Source organism: Copadichromis virginalis, linkage group LG4 (genome assembly GCF_057382275.1).
Source record: "Copadichromis virginalis isolate Kocher_CV1m ecotype Utaka linkage group LG4, C_Virginalis_male_GT1.1, whole genome shotgun sequence".
NCBI lineage: Eukaryota > Metazoa > Chordata > Actinopteri > Cichliformes > Cichlidae > Copadichromis > Copadichromis virginalis.
In genome coordinates, this window is record NC_140621.1 from 30720984 (window position 1) to 30740985 (window position 20002).

Genomic DNA, 20002 nt, shown 5'->3' on the forward strand with positions numbered 1-20002 from the left:
TGTCATTGCATTATTTGTCTACTCTGTCTTTGTAGCTACACTGAGATTGATTATATTCACACGAATTGATAAATATGGTGTTAATATTATTGGTTAAAGGAAGAGCTTGAGATCTTGGCAAACCTGCTTGCTAAAAAGCGATGTGTTTTGCAAATATGAAACCTGTGCCAGCTGTTGATTAGCTTAGAGTAGCTCAAAGAATACAAGGAGGAAAACTAATAAAGCTTCAGTGTTTAAGCATTAAGATATTAAAATAAAATGAACAATTGCCACATTTAATTTCAGTGTAATAACTTTTTGTCATCACCTTAAAAACATGAAAAATTATGCAACAGTTGTAGATGGGTGAAAGTATGGACTTAATAATCCGGTTTGGCATATATTATTGCCTGCTTGCAAATGCTTTTATTGTCTGGTAGAACGCTGCGTCTTAATAGTTTATGAATTGCAGATCATTTCAGGCTCGGAGATATTTTTAGGCTGTTTTCGTTGTACATTTCCATTTCCAGTGACGTTTGAATCGGTAGACTTTGAGGTCCACCCCCCCAAAAACACTGCAGCTTGCAGGTTTTTAATAAACTTGAAGCAGTTCATTAAGGATTTATGCTAATGAATCCACTCTCTGAAATCATCCTTCAGTTTAAGTTTCATAACTGACTGCATGACATGTACATCATTTACTTTAATATCCTGAAATGATTTCCTCTTTCCTTTGCCCATTTAAAGTGTTTTTTTTTATGCATGGCTTGTATTTTCTTGGTTTCATATCAAAATCCGTGAAAACCAGGAGTACGTGGAATAGCAGTGTAGTGGTTAGCACTGTTCCTTGATGGCAAGAAGGTTTTGAGTGATGCTACGTTGGGGTACTTCTGTGCGAAGTTTAGATGTGTCTATGTGGGTTTCCATCCCCCCACAGTCCAAACTTGCTGGTTAGATTAATAAAGGGTTAAAAAAAATCACTTAAACTGCATATTATAATGTGCTGCATGAATGTATGTGATTTGTAGCCCAAGGGACTTATTGAGCTAAGTAAGACTAGAAGAGCAGTACAGTATAAATGTTCGTATATTTTCAGTCCATACAACATCATGCTGTAATCGATTAAATTTAGAAGCACTCGTAGACTGATTTGTTAGCTGCAGACACAGCCAGGCCAGCTACTGTATACTTGTGGTCAGCATGAGGAGAAAATACAATTGTGGTTAGAAGTTTACAAACAGTCATCATGGGCATGACCGTCATGGTAATTTGGGGCTTTTAAAGATTTCTTTGAACTGTTCTTTGTCAGAGGGTAATGATTTTAGAGGAGACATATTTAATTTAAAATCCAATAAGAACCGGATGCACAAGTTTAAATTTATTTAGAGTTTTCTCTAATTCACAAGGGGGTCAAAAGTTTGCTGGCATGAAAAGAATACTCAGGACCAATACTCAGACCAATGGGTCCAAAGAACTGAAGGAGAATTGTAGATTTACTTAAGCTGGGAAGACTTTTTAAACAACTGAAGATTCCAATTTCATTAATTCAAACAATGTTAAGTATTTGCATGTGTCTTTGCAAGTATTTGCTAAAGCAGGGGTAGGCAACTCCAAGCCTCGAGTGCCGGTGTCCTGGAGGTTTTAGATGTGTCCATGATCCATCACAGCTGATTTAAAGGGCTAAATGACTCCTCAGCATTTCTTGAAGTTCTCCAGAGGCCTGGTAATGAACTAATCATTTGATTCAGGTGTGTTAACCCAGGGTGCGATCTAAAACCTGCAGGACACCGGCAATCGAGGCCTGGAGTTGCCTACCCCTGTGCTAAAGCCTGGAAGAAGACCCAACTGTCATGCTCAGATGGGAGGAAATCAGTTAGGATGTTCTGGACCAAGCCAGGAGCCACGGAGACTCAAAGCTCTCGTGAACTGGAAACTGCTGGAGCACCAGCATCACTGTCCACAGTGAAGCCAGTTTTACATTGCTTTGGGTCAAGAGGGTGCCAACCAAGAGAGAAGCCTCACCTCCAAAATCGACACCTTTAATGCAGCTTGACACATAATCTAAAGAGGGTGGGAAAAATCTCAGCAAGCTTTTTGTCATTGGGAAAATCATAAAAGATTATTTAAAATATTTCCAAAACGGAACACACAGGTGTCATAATCTCACAGAGCTATCAACATTTTAACATTTCCCACCCTCCTAGTTTTGATGATAGGCAATTTTTGTTGTTTTTCCCCCCCTTTTCAAAAACACCCAAAAACATTGTGAAAATGACCTCAAGCAAATGAAAATAAAATGCTTAAACCAGAAAGAATGGCGTGCTGGACTCACAGCCAAACCACAGTTTAAAACAAGACCATATGTGAAGGTCTACTGGACCCAGAGTGCGGTTCTCTACAGTCTTATCACCACTTAAACGTTTTGGATTCCAGATGGAATTTTTGTTCCTGCTACGTGTCAGAGACGAATCCTCAGCGATAAATCCTTCATCAACAACGAAATGACATAATAGCAAGAAAATGATCAAGAACGGTACTAACGTCTGTTCTGGTTCAATTTTTGTGAAATAGCACAACAGTTAAAAAAATGAACTAAAGGAATACAACAGGAAAGTGATGAAATGTTTTTGTACAGCTCCCCCCTTCACTAGTTTCTACTGAATGCAACAAAGCAGAGCAAGATGGGGTTGACAGATAAATTTTAATTTGATCAGCTGGGAACATTTACATGGAAACACTAATCAACAGAAGTTTTTCCTTCTATCAAGATTAATCAGGACTCCAACTCAGCTGAAATGACAAAAAAGCCCATAAAGAGATGAAATGAAAGAGATACGCCAACTTGAAGCAAATGTGCGAACATGCTCGAGGCGATACAACTGAAACTTGTCTGTGTGACTAATTTAAAAAAGAAACAAGCACCTACAAGAAGAATGTCTCAGCTTGGCTCTCGTTTGTTGATGAATGCTTTATTTGTAAATTTAAATCAGCAGGTTATAGCTTTATTCATTCACATAGACACTTATTTATACACTTAGATAAATTCATCAGATTTTTGCTAACAGGGCTTACACACTCCATCAGCACTTAATGGGCTAAAATGTGCATGGCGATTAATCATATCTGATGGATTCACGGCACAAAAACAGATGAGAAAGAAAAATTGATTTTTTTCTCAAAGAAACCGAAAGAAATATAATAATATAGTTATTTTAAATATGTCATGTGTTAAAAATAGAAAAGTCCAGTCATAAGGAACATATATAAAACAGATCTTTGTCATTATCTAAAAGATTTAATGATGACCAAAGGCAAAAATTTAATGTGGGCATTTCAATAAATATGCAGGAAATTTCTTAATAAAGCCAAAAGACATGAGACTTTCTTAACGTCTGAAAATGTGGTTGTCTGAAACTTCGGGGAATTTCAGCCAAACCCTGATATTATGAACCAGTCGCACTATTGGACTGACATGAGTGCAAAGTTGAGGTTCACAGTACTTTCACATGTGCTGCAGCAGGCAAGCATAAAAAGAACCAGTCACACCGATCATGTCAATACTTGGAATTAGGCGCTAAATAAATCCATCCTTTTGTGAGACTGTGAGTGTGTTTTTTAGAAGAAGAACCTGTTGCACAAAAAAGCTTTTGGGCCAACATCAAACTTGTAAAGAGAACTTAATGAGATTTGACTGATGATTCGACTCATGAGGTGTTTAATGTTCAGGTGACCACTGAAATAAAAGTGTTATGACCCAGACATGATTTTGTATTCGGTGTTATTGTTTTCCCTCCTCCCTGCCTGAGGAGTGGTGTTCATTTTGTTCTATGCTTTCAGTTATGTAAGCTCTATGTGGCAGATGACCATAGGTTGGTGACCGGAGGTGCCAGCTTTAAATTAGGACCTGATACGACTGGATTAGCTCTGTCTGTTTCCAGACTCCACACCAGCCTATGCTGTCTGTCATTGTAGTGTCGTTGAGGCTAGAAGAGCTAGATTACCATCTACTTACATGTTTAAAATGTAGTGCTGGTAGCTGTGAGGTTGTTTTAGCAACCTTCTCTAATGTTTATGTCTGTGAGTTTTTCTTTTTATCTCTATGGTGGAAGGTAAGATTTTTTTTTTCTATTGTTTTGGTCGTGCCCACCATGGCATGCTCTATCCAAAATATCTGGCTTGGACTACAAATTTCACCATGGAGCTAGTCCTTAATTGTGAGTAGGGGACAAGATGGCCATGTTTTTGTTGCACTCTGATTTATGTTAAAAAGGATGTGAGAAATGTCTTGGCATTGTACACCTGGAGGAATTTCCAACATGGCTCCTGAGTGGTAAAATTTGCCTCTCACTTTGGACAGAGGACTGTGGTCTATACAGTGAGACACAGTCATGGCTGTGTTATGGATAAAGTGTCACTTAAAGAGGTTAACACATTTGATGAAATGATGAAAATGGATGGATGGATAATGACAGAGATTCAATTTTATTCCATTTCACCTTCAGTTCTTGTTTTTCCCTTCTCATTTGAAAATGGCTCAACACTAGTGGCAACAATCGCCACTTCCTCTGAGAGAGAAAAAACACGATTCAAGCCAAAATGTGGCTTTCATGTTTTTTAAACATTGACTGCTACATGTCACACCTCTGACTCAGTTCCTCACTACAGCAGAGCAGGTTGGAGTGAAATCAAAATTCATCAAACACTGAAACACATCTGCTTGGAAACGTTTTGGACTGTTGCTTCAGTCGGTCAATCTACATCTGCAAACAATGTGAGCTGACATTATGAAGGAGGATATTTTTAGAGAGCAGTGGGTTTATTTTCACAAAGTGGAGGAAGGAGTAAATCTGTGAAGGTCTTCCAACAGGATCCCAGAGGTTGAACTCTGCACTCCTATGCTAAAACACCTGACAGATAAACATACAAGACATAAGAGCAAACAGCATGCATGCATAGCTTCAGAGAAAAGGAAACACGGGGCCATTTTTACCAGATTTTTGTGTTACGTTACTGTTACTGTTTCTGCTTTATCAGTGTTTTAATATATGTCTCTGTAGGGTGTGAAATCTATGTGGGAGAGCTGGCTTCAGGCCTGAATACCAGCTCTGCGTCATGTGTAGGGCACATAAGGAAACCATCCAGCCAAGCAACAGTTAACAAATAAACAAATCAATCCAACCCAGCCTCTCCCATTTGCTTGCATCCTACATAGAAATTAGCAGACCGCCCTGTTCCAACTCACTTAACTATAAAGACAGAAGAATTAAAAGAGAAAATGTTGGAAATGACTGACTTGGAGGTGGAAAATCGGGAATGAATAGACTTGATGACAACCAGCTGTAGGAGCGCCATCCTGTAACACCTCACTCTAGTGGATCCCAAAGTTAAACACTCCCCACTTTAGACCCTCAGCAGTCAGAATTATTTCAATTTATGGCATTGCACTTGTTGCTGTGGGGTTTCTAATGCATGTCATCTGGAAAGAAGAAAGATGAAATAAGAAAACTTTTTGTCTTTGTTCAGAAATTAAACGACTGTGTGCCTCGTACAGATCCTTAAACCAATTCCATATGTGTATGGACCCCTACTGTTTACACCTTTACAACAGAAAAGGTAAAGTTGTCCTCCTTTATTGATAGGTAATACCCAAATGAATGACTTCTTAAGTGATTATCTATGATGCTGCTCGCAGAGTTAACTTTATTTATGGAGTGACTAAGGAATCTAAAGTATGTCTTTTCTCATTTCTGATGCAGCAGCTCATTGGATTTTCACGCACGAATGCGGTTTGCTTAAATCCTGCTCTGCTACAAAGTAACATGGACAACAAAGTTGACTAATGGAACGTTAGAGCGAGACTCACTGGGATTCAGTTTGCCCACATCCATAACTTGACTGTCACTTCATATCAAGATAGAGATGAATAATTTTAGGGCAGAGTTAGATTTGATTTTTCTTCCCTAAGTTGAGCCTCAGAGTGAGAAAAATGAAAGTGTGTGACCACCATTGTAATGCGTGCACCTTCAACGCCTGGTGCAATTCATCTTGTCGGATATGGAAGAATACTTTGTTACACACAGTTAACTGGGCAGAAAGTGAGAAAGATATTGGGTGATTCTAGCAGCACAAACAAAAAACAATAGGCCTCGGTGAACTGCAACAATTCAATACGTATCTGGAAATGCTACGAACTTGGTTACCCACTTGTGAAGGAAACACAGGGCAGTGAGAATAACAAAAGGCACCTTTTGACAAAAGAAATATTGCATCAAAGAAAATGTGTACGACTAATTTTACCAGCAAAAACTGTATCTTATGAAAGATTGCAATTAAATTTGGAGGCTATTTTTTACACATAGAAAAGTTTGAATGCACATTTCTAATACGTTTCAAACTGTCTATCTAAGACATGCAGTTAGTGGGGATAGGTTAATTGGAAACTCTAAATTACCCATAGGTGTGAATGTGAGTGCAAATGGTTGTCTGTGTGTTAGCCCTGCGACAGACTGGCGACCTGTGCAGGGTGTACCCTGCCTCTTGTTCTAAGACAGCTGGGATAGGCTCCTGCCCCCCCCCCCCCCCCCCCCGACCCTGAAAAAGGGATAAGTGGCAGAGAATGGATGGATCGATGTTTATCTATTACAATATTTGCTCTTCATATCTGATTAAATCAATGAAGCATGTTTCATATGTTTTTCATGTTTTTTCTGGTTTAAAAAAAATTGCATGAAACACAATGTGCATGCTGCATTAATTGACATTCAAAGATGTTTTATTGCCATAACATCCTTGGCTTAAGTCTTTCAATTTGTGTACCTTTCATGCCCTCTAATGACTTTCATACAACCTGTTTCCCTTTCAAATGTATTACGTACATCATTAACTAATACATTAATTATGAAAGTAATACAATTATTATTATATTATTATTGTTGTACATTTATAGGAGACAGGTAAATAATAAAGGCAACCTCTCCTTTGAATGCTAACAAATTTTACATTTAAAGAATATATTTCAAACTTGTAATATACCTGCGCCCACCCCCGTGTGTCCGGGGATGGGCGTCCAGGTACACACCGGCTCACTCCTTGGTGGCTGCTTGTCAGGGCCTGGAGTCTGGGGCTCGCTCAGGCCACTTCGGGGGTGGGGTGCCCTCGGCCTCTCGGCCTGGGGCTCGGTCACTCTGGCACAGCTGGCTGCCGGCGGAGCTCACGGGCACGTCACTGCAACCCCCCTGGCTTCTGCTCCGCGGCTGCTGAGTGAGCCCTCATCTGGGACTCTCCTCAGCTCTTTCTGGGACAGTGGCGCGGCTGCCCCTCTGTTGGTCTTCCTTGGTCTCTTGTGTTCTGGGGGCCTCTGGATGTCTGGAGTTTTGATCTCCTCCATACCTGCTTCATGCCCTGGTGGACGGGGCTGTGGCCCCCCCACACCCTCTAGCAGATCATTACATGAAGGAACCTTTTAAATACAAGCGCGTCCATGCTCACAGGTGTACACACGGGTGCTCACACACACACAAACGACACCCTTTTTGGCTCCTACCTCAAAGCACACTCTGCGCTGTCGATCTTACGTGCTGCACAATAATGTTTAATATTTAGTATTTACTGTTATATTCCCATAGATCATCGTGATGTTGTTTATTATGTTGCTCTTTTTTCTTCTGCTTGTTTTCTCTTTTTTCTTTCTCAACAGGTGATTGAAATATGTATTTTTTGTCTGCTTGTTTTGTTGGTTTTTATTTTTTGCCCTTTATCCCCGTCCCTCTTCCCCACTGTTTTTCTTTCCCTCTTTCTTTCTCCCCTTTCTTTTCCCCAGTCAAATCTGTCCTGTATTTAGCAAGTGAAAATAAAATAAAATAAACAATAAAAGGTGAATCAAATAGACCATTACGGCAAGGCTGGGATGGTCCATTTGGTAAAGTAAATCCGTTGGGCATCTTTCTTCGCCTTTAGACAATAATTCTGATGGCAAAAGAGCCAAACGGGACAGGCAAAAAAAAAAGAAAAAAGAATGTATATATTTCACAATGTATTTTTTCCAAGTACAGCGGGTGCCATTTGTGATCCAGTCAACACTTAGATCAGAAACTATTTATTATAACAGAAAAAAAAGCTTCCTCAAACACTGAGGAAAATGTAAATAAAAAAGAGATGAAATGATATGCAAACCTCATAAACCCATATTTTTCACAATAGAACATATAAAACAGGAAATAACAATATAACATATCAAATGTTTAAACTGATAGAAAAAAATGGTGAAGGGGCATGTTTACCACTGTAAAAAAATCCTCTCTTCTTTCAGTGAGAAGTTTTTAAACATCCAGGTCTTGAGGAGACCAGTTGTTGGGTTTTTGGGACAGAAATGTTGTTGCATTTTGGTTTAATATACGATTCTAGCTGCTCTACACATGCGGCTCTGAATGGCTGCTTTCTAGATGGTTGCTTTCCAGTTATGCATTTGCACTAATGCACCCTCATACCATCAGAGATGCATGCTTTTGAACAGATTGCTAATTTCAAGTTGGACGGTCCCTCTCCTCTTTAGTCCTGAGGACGGTGTGTGCATTTTATTCTATAAGGAATTTCAAAGTTTAGTGGAACAGTTTTCCACTTTGCCTTGGTCCATTTTAAACAATCTGTAGTCCAGAGGAGGTTTGTAGATTATATTCACTTATAGCTTCCTCTTTACCTGATAGACCTTTAACCTGCATTTCTGGATGGCACGGTGAACTGTGTTCACAGACACATTTCTGGATGTATCTTTGAGCCCATGCAATGATTTCCGTTACAGAATCATTCCTATTTCTGTGTGTCGCCTGAAGCCCTGAATATCAAGGGCATCCGGTATTGATTTTCAGCCTTTCCCCTGTGCACAGTGATTTCTCCAGATTCTCTGCATCTTTTATTGTATTACGCAGTGTAGATGATGAGATATTCAAACATATAAAGATGAGCTATTCTTGGCAATTTTACAATGAAGAAAATTATTGTGGAATTGTTCCACATTGTGAAGACAGATTATTGAACTGTGGCTATATTTGCTTCTGAGAAAGTCTGCCTTTCTAAGATGCTCTTATTATACTACTGACCTTAGTAGCTGCAAAATTTTCCACTAGATGTTTCTCGAAGAACTTTTTTTTCCAGCATTTTGTTTGCCTGTCCCGACTATGAGATGTGTTTGTGCCTTTTTTTAATTAAATAGTAAAATGCCTCCGTTAAAGCATTTAGTATTTTTCATTTTCTATTGTAAATCTGTGTTTCATTTGTGTTCTGTTGTAATTTACATTTTACACCTCATGCAGCTTTCTTAGAACTGGATTTGTCACTGATTATTTACCATGTTGTCTTCAGGGGCATGAAACACGTTATACCAAAGTCCTTCCTAGAAGCAAATCCCTTGGCAACACCTTTGGGCTCTTATTTTGGTAACTATTTTAAAACATTATCTAAAATAACTCATTTAAATATTACTTGGATATGATTTTTTTTAATTTTATTTTATCTTTCTACGTTTGCCACTGCTACTTGAATCACCATTTTAATGAGTTATTTTGGGGGGTTTGTAATTCTATCAATATTTACAACACTGTGTTTATTTTTTCTCTCTAATGTTTCAGGATTCTGAGTTGGGTTGGGTTTCTTTGCCATTGCTGAGCTTGTAAAATTCACTGACATGCTCTATACGATACTGAGAAAAACAAATAAACTTGACTTGACAACAGATGCATCTGCACTAAAAGTCTTTTTCCTAAAAAGTATTTACCTTCACCAGAACATTACTGTACCATATGTTTATCTGGACACCCACAGGTGGCACACCCCGAAATGGAACATACTGTAAAACCACAACATTTATAAATATTTATGAAACTCTAAGTGCCTAGGGTAAAATTTGGACACGGTTTGTTTTCCCCACTGTTCTCCGATACCACGAAGACCTAGACTGTGCTTGCATGGGACACCTGGTCTCATATTCTCTGGCTTAAATTCTAATAGCCAGCAGACGGAAAACACAGACTGGGTTAATTTTTGTGACACACCTTCTCCTCACTTTGATTGCAAGACAAGAAGTGATTTTTCCACTCTAATCATCTTGGCTTTTCGTCCTTGACTCCGTGTATGACAAAAGGATAAACAGTTCATATATATACAAACATGTATTTAAGCATTTCGTTGTACAAATGAAGTTTCTCTTCAACAAACAAACACTTCAATCGACCGCACTGATGAGTAAACTTCCTCCGGGCACTGAGGCTGATCAGAGGCATTACAGCATCCTTTTGCCATTCTCAGTGATACCTAGAAAAAGGGGCGAGGTAAAGCAATCTTAGATCATTACACTGAACTCTGCTTTACAGAACACTGTTGATATCCATTACATGCAGTGAAATGCTGCAAGATGCACGTTTTGCTTTCAAAACTTCCCTCAACAAAACAAGCACTGACTACAGGACATGGCATTGAAGTTAACCAAATCCAGCAATCAGGTTTTTCTCATTACTCTTCCATTCACACCTTCTAATGGACTCTATTTCTGTCAACAACAATGCACACAGAGTTGTTTTTTCCCCAGCTCTGGCTGCAGATGCAGTGCTCAGACGCTTTCAGCACTATGCCACTTGAATACTGAGTATCTAGTGCCTACGTAAAAATGAATGTTTGGGATCCCCCGAGTGTTTTCACAGTAGGTGTGCTAAGAAACTGTGCGGGCTAGTCAGCAACTGTACTGCTACATAGTGATGACTATGTAGCTGTAAGGATACAGGAATGCGTGATAAGAGAGGGGGGAAAAGGGTGTTTTGCGAGATAGAAAAGATAGATGGCAGCCAAGAAGGATTGGGCTGCTGTGGTGTATTTCTCCTCAGGGTCGGAGATGCTGGGTACTCACAGCACATCTTGCTGCATCTGCACAGGGCAATATGTGCAGGTGACAGTGAACAGACAGCTTGCTCTGCTCCACAGCACACCTCAGTACAGCAACTGGACCTGGAAATCAAATTTATGATAACGTATTATCTTCTGCATGTGTTAGGACTGAGACTATCACAGTAAACCACCGCTGTGTCATGGTGAAAAGAATTTCCATTTCTCTCTGCTCTGCTTTTCTCTGAATAAAATATATAGTAGTTGAAAAGCCAAGTATCCAGCCCAACCTCCCCCCCCCCCCCCCTTTTCCAAAAAAAACCAAACAAACCCCAAACATACAAACGAGCAATAATGACAAATCTTGCTTTTCAAAAGATTAATTTCTGTAAAACATGACATTGGTGGTTAATCAAAGGAAGTCTAATGTAGTTATGGGGTAGGACCAAAGGGCACGCCTCATTCTCATTTAATTTTCTGTGCAGATGGTAACATGGGAGTCTAACTCCTATATTTTCTAATCACTTATTGTGTCATGTTTCCTCATCAAGTCCTTCCTTTGGCCTCCTTCTGTTTTGCAGTAAAGGAACCACAGAGAGGAAGCTGATTCATCAGCAAGAACTTGGGGTTTTCTGGTTCTTATTGTCCATTTAATTGCATATTTTTTTCTCATTCGACCGCATTTAACCCACATTCATCAATCTAGTGAACACTGTAAAATACACTGTATTCAACTGATGGAAATTAAAGATATTACATATATATTATATTTTCTCTCTCATAAATACTTGTGTCTCTGGTGATGGCAGTGTCGTATTGCTAGGGCATTTTTAGATTAGATGAAACTTTATTTATCTCTCGGTTGGGTTCCTCTGGGAAATTCAGTTAGAAAGAAACAGAAGCAGGGGAAGCCATGGACCTCGAAATTTACATTCCAAGTTCCCCTTGCCTGGACCTCCCCTCAGCAGGTGAACATACAGAGCCAGGTGAGCTGGGGGGTTGAACCAGCGACCCTGAGTTTTGATCCTACTAGCCCGCCACATGACGGAGTAGTAGCATATTTTTAAACCTTTGGTAATCCTATTCTTTTTCCATCCTAATGCTACCAAGAGCCTGATATTTATGACCCTGAATAAAATGTCTCAAGAGCTATTAGATGGATTATCCGGCCATTTGGTGTGCACATTTATGTCCCCATCAAGATTATTTGTAACCAAGCTGGTGGCCTTTTTACATTTCATCTTTTTCCCCATCTGGTAAAAATTTAAATAAATAAATAAATCAATAAATAAAAAGGTCAGTAGTGTGATTTAACACTTACTACTAAGCACGTTTTTATCAAACATTTCCACTTTGCCCAAACTACTGATATGTAGAAGATATGGACAGGGTGCCTTTTTGGCCTCAGTGACATCTCAGACCTTTTTCTAAAGCTAACCAAGAAGTTTTTGGTGCTTTAGCCTAAACAAGCAGTGAGAAAAAGTGAACATAAAAATCAGTGAGTGAAATCAATGCAAAACAAAGTCATAGATGTCCCAGATGGGATATAAAATGTCTCTTGGATGAGAACAAATGACTGGGACCACTTAGCATCCAAATGAGGATATTGTCCGGCTGTATTAATGCCCTGGGATAAGAACAAAACATGTTCCCATCAGCCTTACATATAATTTAGAGCTCAGATTAGAAATAAAACCAGCACCGGGCAGCCTCTCACATGGCTGTAGGCTCTCATTTTATTATTTCTATCCCTCCTTTTCAGAGTTGTGGGGTGCTATGGAGCCTATCCCAGCATGCATTGATTAATATGTGCTGTGCACAGGGCTGACACACACAGGCAAACATTTTGACAATCAAACCTTCTGAGCTTTCGGTTCATCCAAACTGCATATATTTGGCCTGTGGGAATAAACTCATGCAGGTATAAAAACAGCAGGGTCCTCAGCGGCCTTTGAGGTGTGAACAATAATCCAATTTTATACTTCATTTATTGATAGAGCAGGACCCAGTAGGTACATATAACTGACACAGAGAAGAATGGAGAGAGCAGTTAAATACAGACATGCCACCACATGTACCTGTTGATTAAAAGAGAACACAAAAAAGCTAAAATTATACCTCATACTAAATCAAGTTCTACAACACTGCATAGAAACTATTTTTACTTTGTCTATGTGTCATTAATTAAAAAATAAAGAGAACTTACAGTGCTACAGTCAATTAATGACAAGATCAATATCATAAATAGAAGAATATAGAAGTAAAAAATGTAAAAGAACCACTCATGCTGAAATGTTTAGTAGTTTTTTTTTTAGAACATGTCTCTTATATTGATAAGTATGTGTCATTACTTAGTTGTTTGGATGGGTAAAATATCATGAGCAGTCACATTATTAGCCAGGAATGTGTGCGAATATTCTAGTGGAAGAAATACATTTAACATTAACAAACAAAAGTTATGACTACTGCGGATGAAAAGCTGCAGCCACTTGTAAAAAGAATGATGAAAAGGTTTTTAATCAACTAATAAATACCAACATAAGGAAGGAAAATGACAAAATCATTGGCATTCTGAACATAACAGGAAGTATCAGGCGCAACAAAAAGAAGATCATTACCATACAAATGAAATAATAAAGAGCCCAACAGCACCTGCTCCTTGTTTCCCAAGTATGAGGAGATCTTGCTGAAAAAACGAAAGTGTAATGCAGAGAATAAAAGTCTGATGATTCACAGTCTCATAAAGCTTTACAGATATATTGGATATTCATAGCATGTATTTGACAATAACAATGCTGACATTTGCTTTGAGTAAATTGCTGCCTTTGTGATTTCCATCTATCCATTTTCTGCTATGTTCGAGTTGCAGAGGCAATAGTCTGAGTAGAGACACTTAGATCTCCCTCTCCCCAGCCACCACCTCCAGCTCGTCCAGGATGACAATGAGGCAGTCCTAAACCAGCCCAGTAGATGTAAGCTCCCCAGCATGTCCTGGGTCTACCCTGGGCCTTCTTCTGGGAGGACATAGCCGAAACACCAAACCGAGAAGGCACCAATCAGGTACCCTAGTTATATTCCCAAACTGCCTCAGCTACCGTCTTTCAATCTTTAACCTTCAGGACAACCTACAGAGGATGTACACTATGATCGTATATGTTGCAAAATGTGAGAGTTGCAGAATAAAAAGTTAATAATTTGAAAAAAATGTGAACTTATATTTTGAAATTTTTGCTTGAGAACTTGGGTTTGGAGTTTGGAGGTGGAAGGCACAGGAGTGGAGGACAGCCAATCAGAAAACAGAAGATGAAGAGGTCTCATTCCTCGCTCTCCTCCATCCGCCTTGCTGGATTCACAAGTGCCGAGCACATGTAGCCAGGGTAAGTTTCCTTTAAAGCTTTGTTTAGCACATTTGCACTGTGATTAATAAGGAAATCAACACAGACCCAGAAATCCCGCATTAGGAGTAGCCACTTCTAATTTAGGTAACGGTAACAGTGCTAACCAATGACTGTTTTCTACAGTCATTGGTGCTAACGGTGCTACCTAACTAGCTATCCAACATAAATACACTGATCGCTGTGCTGCCCTGACATTGGCGTTAGTTTGGATATATGTCATACATTCAGTTTACATCAGAGCAGTGTTTTTTTTTATTCAGTTTGTCCCACTGTTGGCAATAATAGAGAACTTAGTTGACCTCAGTGACCCCTTCACTGTGAACAACAGCACAGTCGCTCAGGGACTCAGGGATCCGTATATCACACTTTAAATCACACTAAATCAGAGTGCCTGGTATTTTAGGTTTCTGGTAGAGTAACTTGATCCTTTGTTCATCATCATCATCATCATCATCATCATCATCATCATCATCATCATCAGGGAATTCTAATTTGCTCATAGTCTGACCCCTCACCCTGGATCTGCTTGCTTTGTGAGACCTGTGGTGAATCGCGCAGGACAATGGGCCACGCCTTTATCATGACAAGATAACGATCCACAGAAGAGATGTTTTCTGATTTGCATAGAAAGCTTAAATGAATTCTTACGTATCAGTAAAGTTTTTCCTATTAACTTTAATCACGTAAAATCGTTTGTCTATATTGATTGATTAGCTTTTGCGTACGTGGCCCCTCTCTGACCACTTTCTCTGACTTTGAATCAAATCTAAAGCAACATACATATTTTTCAGAATAAAACCCAATATAAATCTCACTGTTTGCACAGCTTTCATAACAAGTGTGCTCATTAAAGTGACTGATCACTAATGCCCTTTCTTTCCCATGTTTTTCAGTCACAGTTTTAAACATCTGCTTCTTTGGTCTCACAGATTTATGCAATGAATTTTCTTTTTTTTTTTCTGAAATTGTTGTAAAATTTACACAGTTCTGTTGGCTATAAATGACATGTGACCAACTCCACATGTGAAGAATTAAACTGCATGTTACCAATATTTGTGGCTTTTTGATTAGCTGGTGAATAAAACAGCCCCTCCTGCTGCTTACCAAGAATGTATGACAGAACGTTTAATACAGCAGTAAACATTAAATGATTGCAGAATGCAATACATCAAACGCACAAATGGAAATAAAAATCACAATAGCTTGAGCTTTCAAAATATAGTTATTTTTATTAAAGTAGATCAAATGAAGTATATACGCAATACAAATATATCAAATTCTGTAGGGCATGAGCCAGTGGTGTGTATACTTAATTGCTCTGAAAATCAGTTAATAGTAAGTTTGTTACTTTGTCACTTATGTAGGCCAAAGTGCTAACTGTCATAGTTTCATCCATCCATCCATCCATCCATCCATCCATCCATCCATCCATCCATCCATCCATCCATCCATCCATCCATCCATCCTCTTCTGCTTCTCCTGTAAAAGAAAAAAAATCCACACAAAAACCACAGTGGCTTTTATTGTTCCGAAAAGCCATACTGGCACAATGCTGGATTTCACAACTCACTCCGCATGTCCACATAATGCCATAAAGAAAAGCTTTAGCTTCCCACAAAAATCCTCTGCCACCCAACCGCTGATTGCTGACTCTTCTTAGTGAGAGGTAAAGTGGTGATTAAAACAAAGGGAGGCTACATGATCCATTACTGGGGAAAAAATAAAGATGAGATAAAAAAAAAAATGTCCGGGTGGAAAAAAAATCACCATATAAAAAACCCACACTTTTGTCTTTGGAGGTTCCACTGAGAGGACACCCACATACTGTAAATGAACCCCAGACCACTAAAGTAAAGGTGCAGTCATCAATCAGAGCTCTGCAGTTTCATCAACACCATAAGGATGTGGGTGTGTTGAGAGGCAATGGGACTCACAGTCCCAGCCCCTCCTTTACCAAGCCTGCCAAGACATGGAAAGAATTTCTTCTCTACAATTGGCGATATTTATAACCCGTTGGCCAAAAGAATTAAGTATCTTTATCTGCTCACCACCTGCTGTGTGGCAGAAGGTCGAGGCTTTGGCAGATCAGGTAACAATAAGCAGTATTTGGCAAAAAGGTTAAAAATGGTTCAAGGTATTGGGTAAAAAGGACAATAAAGAGTGTGAGTGCTGCAGTCTGGAAAGCTGACACAAAGTGTGTCACGTTAACTCCCAAAAGAGTTCATCAATCAGAGCTGTAGTGCAAGGGGGGCTGACAGCTGCTAGTTTAAAGGGATGGATGAAGGCATAGTCTGAAAAAGAATATGACTGAGCTGCAACTACAACTTAGCAGAAGTTAGAATAAAGAATATTTTTAATAACTGTTTTTTTCCCCTAGCATTATACCACGTGTCTCATCTGCTCTTTCCCCTGTTGATGTCTCTTTCCTGTCATGGGCTTTCCTTTCGAGGTCTTATCAACACATCTGTCTGGAGAAGTTAGCGCTCCCATTCATTTTTACACCATGTTTTCCTAAAGCGTCACTAGATCCCCAAACAGCTCCGCTCATTCTCAGTTTCCCTCCGGGCACTTTTGAGAAAAACTGTGTGAAACTAAAGACCTCTGACTAACCGCTGCCTAATATTAACCTGCAGAGAGTCACTGACCCCCTAACTGGTCTGATCAGACAAGCCTTGTGCTGTTACAGTACGAGAGCTAATGAAGAAGCGGCATGGTGCAATGCATTCCACTGTAGCATAACTGACTTTGCACGAACAGGTTGATCTATAAATAAAGTTGGTGAACATCTGTTAGGCTAAAATCCCCTGTTAAAGTTTGTCGCTCTTTGTGGGACCTCTTACACATAAACTCCATGTAACAGATGGAAAGCTAATGGTTTCCAAATGGAATGACGCCATCACATGATCTACTTTAGAGCTGAACTGGTAAACTTTTGTGTCAGTGAACTTATCAGTAAATGATATCAGAAACACAGATGTGTTTGACATGTGTTTTCCTGGGCAGTTCCATTCCTCACACCATGCCCTAGATGAATATATTACTTAGATATGCTGATACCAAATGTCACCTCAAACTCACTATAAATAGACCCAGTGTTTTTCTATCTTAAAGGAAAAACACAAATCCAGGCGTATCCAGCAAACTCAAACCTAAGCAGCACTAACAGATGGCCAGACAATCATTTTCTATAGAGCTGAGGGTCTGGGTACATTTGCAGATCCAACTGTGCTTGTCATTAGCCAGCCCACGTGGATCCACTTGTTCTCTTTATGGAAATGCTCCTACTAAATTTTTATTAAATTAGACTTCAGTGTTGCTCCCCTGCCTACTTCACTGGTCTCACATGCTTCTCTCCACATTCTCTCCAAGCAGCATTAGTCAAATAGTGAACTGTCAGATACAGAACAACAGAGCAGAGCAACTGTTTCATTGGTGAGCTTTTTCAGGACATGCTTGTAGCGATGGCAGGCAAGCAGAGCTATTGGACTGACTGAGTTTCTGTGTCTAACTAATGGTTTTGAGGCTTTGTGGGGAGAAAATGGATGCTCTACCTTGTGCAGCGCTAAAATACCCAGAGGTCCTGTTCACAGTACATGGGATGTACAGTTACAGTTTTTCTCAAATGTTAAAACACAAAAGCCAATCCTGTAACCCAAATGACCAGTAGTCTAAACACATTTACTAAATGTAGCCACCATATACCAGTACCATAAACACATGTCACATGAAGACACAATTCACAAAACACAACCCTCTGTACTCATAAATCTAAACACATTTTTCCTTGCCAAAACACATGTTGCAAAACAACTCTGCACATATTCTCAAATGAAAGCTCATGTGATGCAAAATGCTTGCCACAGTCACCAATCTGTGAACACAGGGAACACACTTGGCGTCAGTTACTACACACAACGACTCAAAATTGAAGACACCTGTTGCTAATGATGTGACCCCACCTATGAAAGCATAGTTTGGTGAAGATGCCAAACAATCACAATGGATGAAGGCATTCGAGCGTGCGGAAGGAGAAGAGCTGCAGGCCAAAGAGGAAGAGGGGTTGAGATCAGAGGAGGAAGAGGTGAAGGCCTAAGAAGAAGAGGAGTTCGGAGTAGAGGAGGAAGACAAGGAGGCCAACAAGAGAGAGGAGAAGGTCCAGGTGGGAGAAGAAGACAACCTCGCACCATCATAACAGATGATATGCGAGCAACAGTAATTGATCATGTCATTGTCCATAGCATGACAATGGCTGAAGCGGGACGAAGAGTACATCCAAACCTGAGTAGGTCCACCGTGGCCACCATTATCAAGGCATTTAGACAACACAACAGGTATAGTACGCTATTGCTTTCTTTGTCACACTACAGTTTTACAGGCCTGTGAAAGTGGTCTGTTACCTTACATGTAGTTTTACATATAAATCAGTCAATTGACAACACATGTTTCTTTCTTTAGAGCTGAAAGAATGCCACATAGAGGTGGGAGGGTTGCCATATTCACAGCGGCACAAGAAACCCTCATTGCAGATATGGTCCGTGAGAACAACTGCATTAGACTCCGAGAGATCAGAGACAAAGTCATTGCAGATAATGTAAACTTTGAGAACATTGATGCTGTCAGCGTGTCCACAATAGACCGAGTTCTCCGGCGCCAACAGATGAGGATGAAACAGGTCTACAGGGTTCCCTTTGAGCGCAACTCTGCGCGACACATAGGACAACGTTACGAGTATGTGCAAGTACGTATACATCCATGTCCACAGTACAGTTAGTGGACATACTGTGTTGCTTAGTGGCCTACATTACTTCTGGACTACCTGTGCTACCTGATTGACCGTTCTGAACACCTGTACGCTTTCCCATGTTCACAGAGGATAATGCAGTTGGACGCGATGGCCAGACCCCATGAGTACCTCTTCCTGAATGAGGCTGGCTTCAACCTCCAGAAACGAAGGCGAAGAGGCCGTAACATCATTGGCCAGAGAGCCATCACTGAGGTTCCTGGCCAACGGGGGGGTAATATTACTCTTTGTGCAGCTATGGGTACGGAGGGGCTTGTCCACCGGCATGCTGTCCTTGGGTCTTACAACACCCAACGTCTCCTCACCTTCCTAGAGGAGCTAAAAGACATCCTCCTGGACCGTCAACAACACCATCCTAGGCTAGCACATCACATGTATGTGATCATTTGGGACAACGTCCGCTTCCACAAGACACACCAAATCAGAGAGTGGTTCACCACAAACAGTGACCACTTTTTAAACGTCTGTCTGCCACCCTACTCCCCTTTCCTGAACCCTATAGAGGAGTTCTTCTCATCATGGAGATGGAAGGTGTATGACAGACAGCCATACACAAGAGAGAACCTCGTACGGGCAATGGAGCTGGCCTGTGCTGACATCCCAGTGGAGGCCTTCCAGGGATGGATTCGCCATTCCAGGGCGTTTTTCCCGCGGTGCCTAGCAAGGGACAATATAGCCTGTGATGTGGATGAGGTGATGTGGCCCAATGCAGCTCGGCGACATGATGCCGCACAGTGACTGTGTGTAATACTGTAAAATGACCGTGTAGACAATAAAAAAGACTTCACACCCTGATCATGTTTCCGAGAGTACTGTTGTGTGCGATAGATTCTGTTTTTGCATTGAGTTGTGTTACAGTAGTGTACGTACATGCAGGATGTTTTTATAGATTTATACTACTCATATGAAACTCACAAATCTAAATGCCTAATCCTCTGCAGAGATCTACGACGAT

The 20002-nt window shown here is 40.1% G+C and overlaps 1 protein-coding gene across 1 annotated transcript; it reads left to right on the plus strand.

Moving 5' to 3' along the window:
• Window positions 1-18171: 18171 nt before the first annotated feature.
• Window positions 18172-19785, plus strand: LOC146711830 (uncharacterized). Its single transcript, XM_085452973.1, has 3 exons — window positions 18172-18577; window positions 18702-18984; window positions 19117-19785. The coding sequence occupies exons 1-3, from the start codon at window positions 18246-18248 to the stop codon at window positions 19783-19785; spliced, it is 1284 nt and encodes a 427-aa protein (XP_085309099.1). The 5' UTR covers window positions 18172-18245.
• Window positions 19786-20002: the final 217 nt, after the last annotated feature.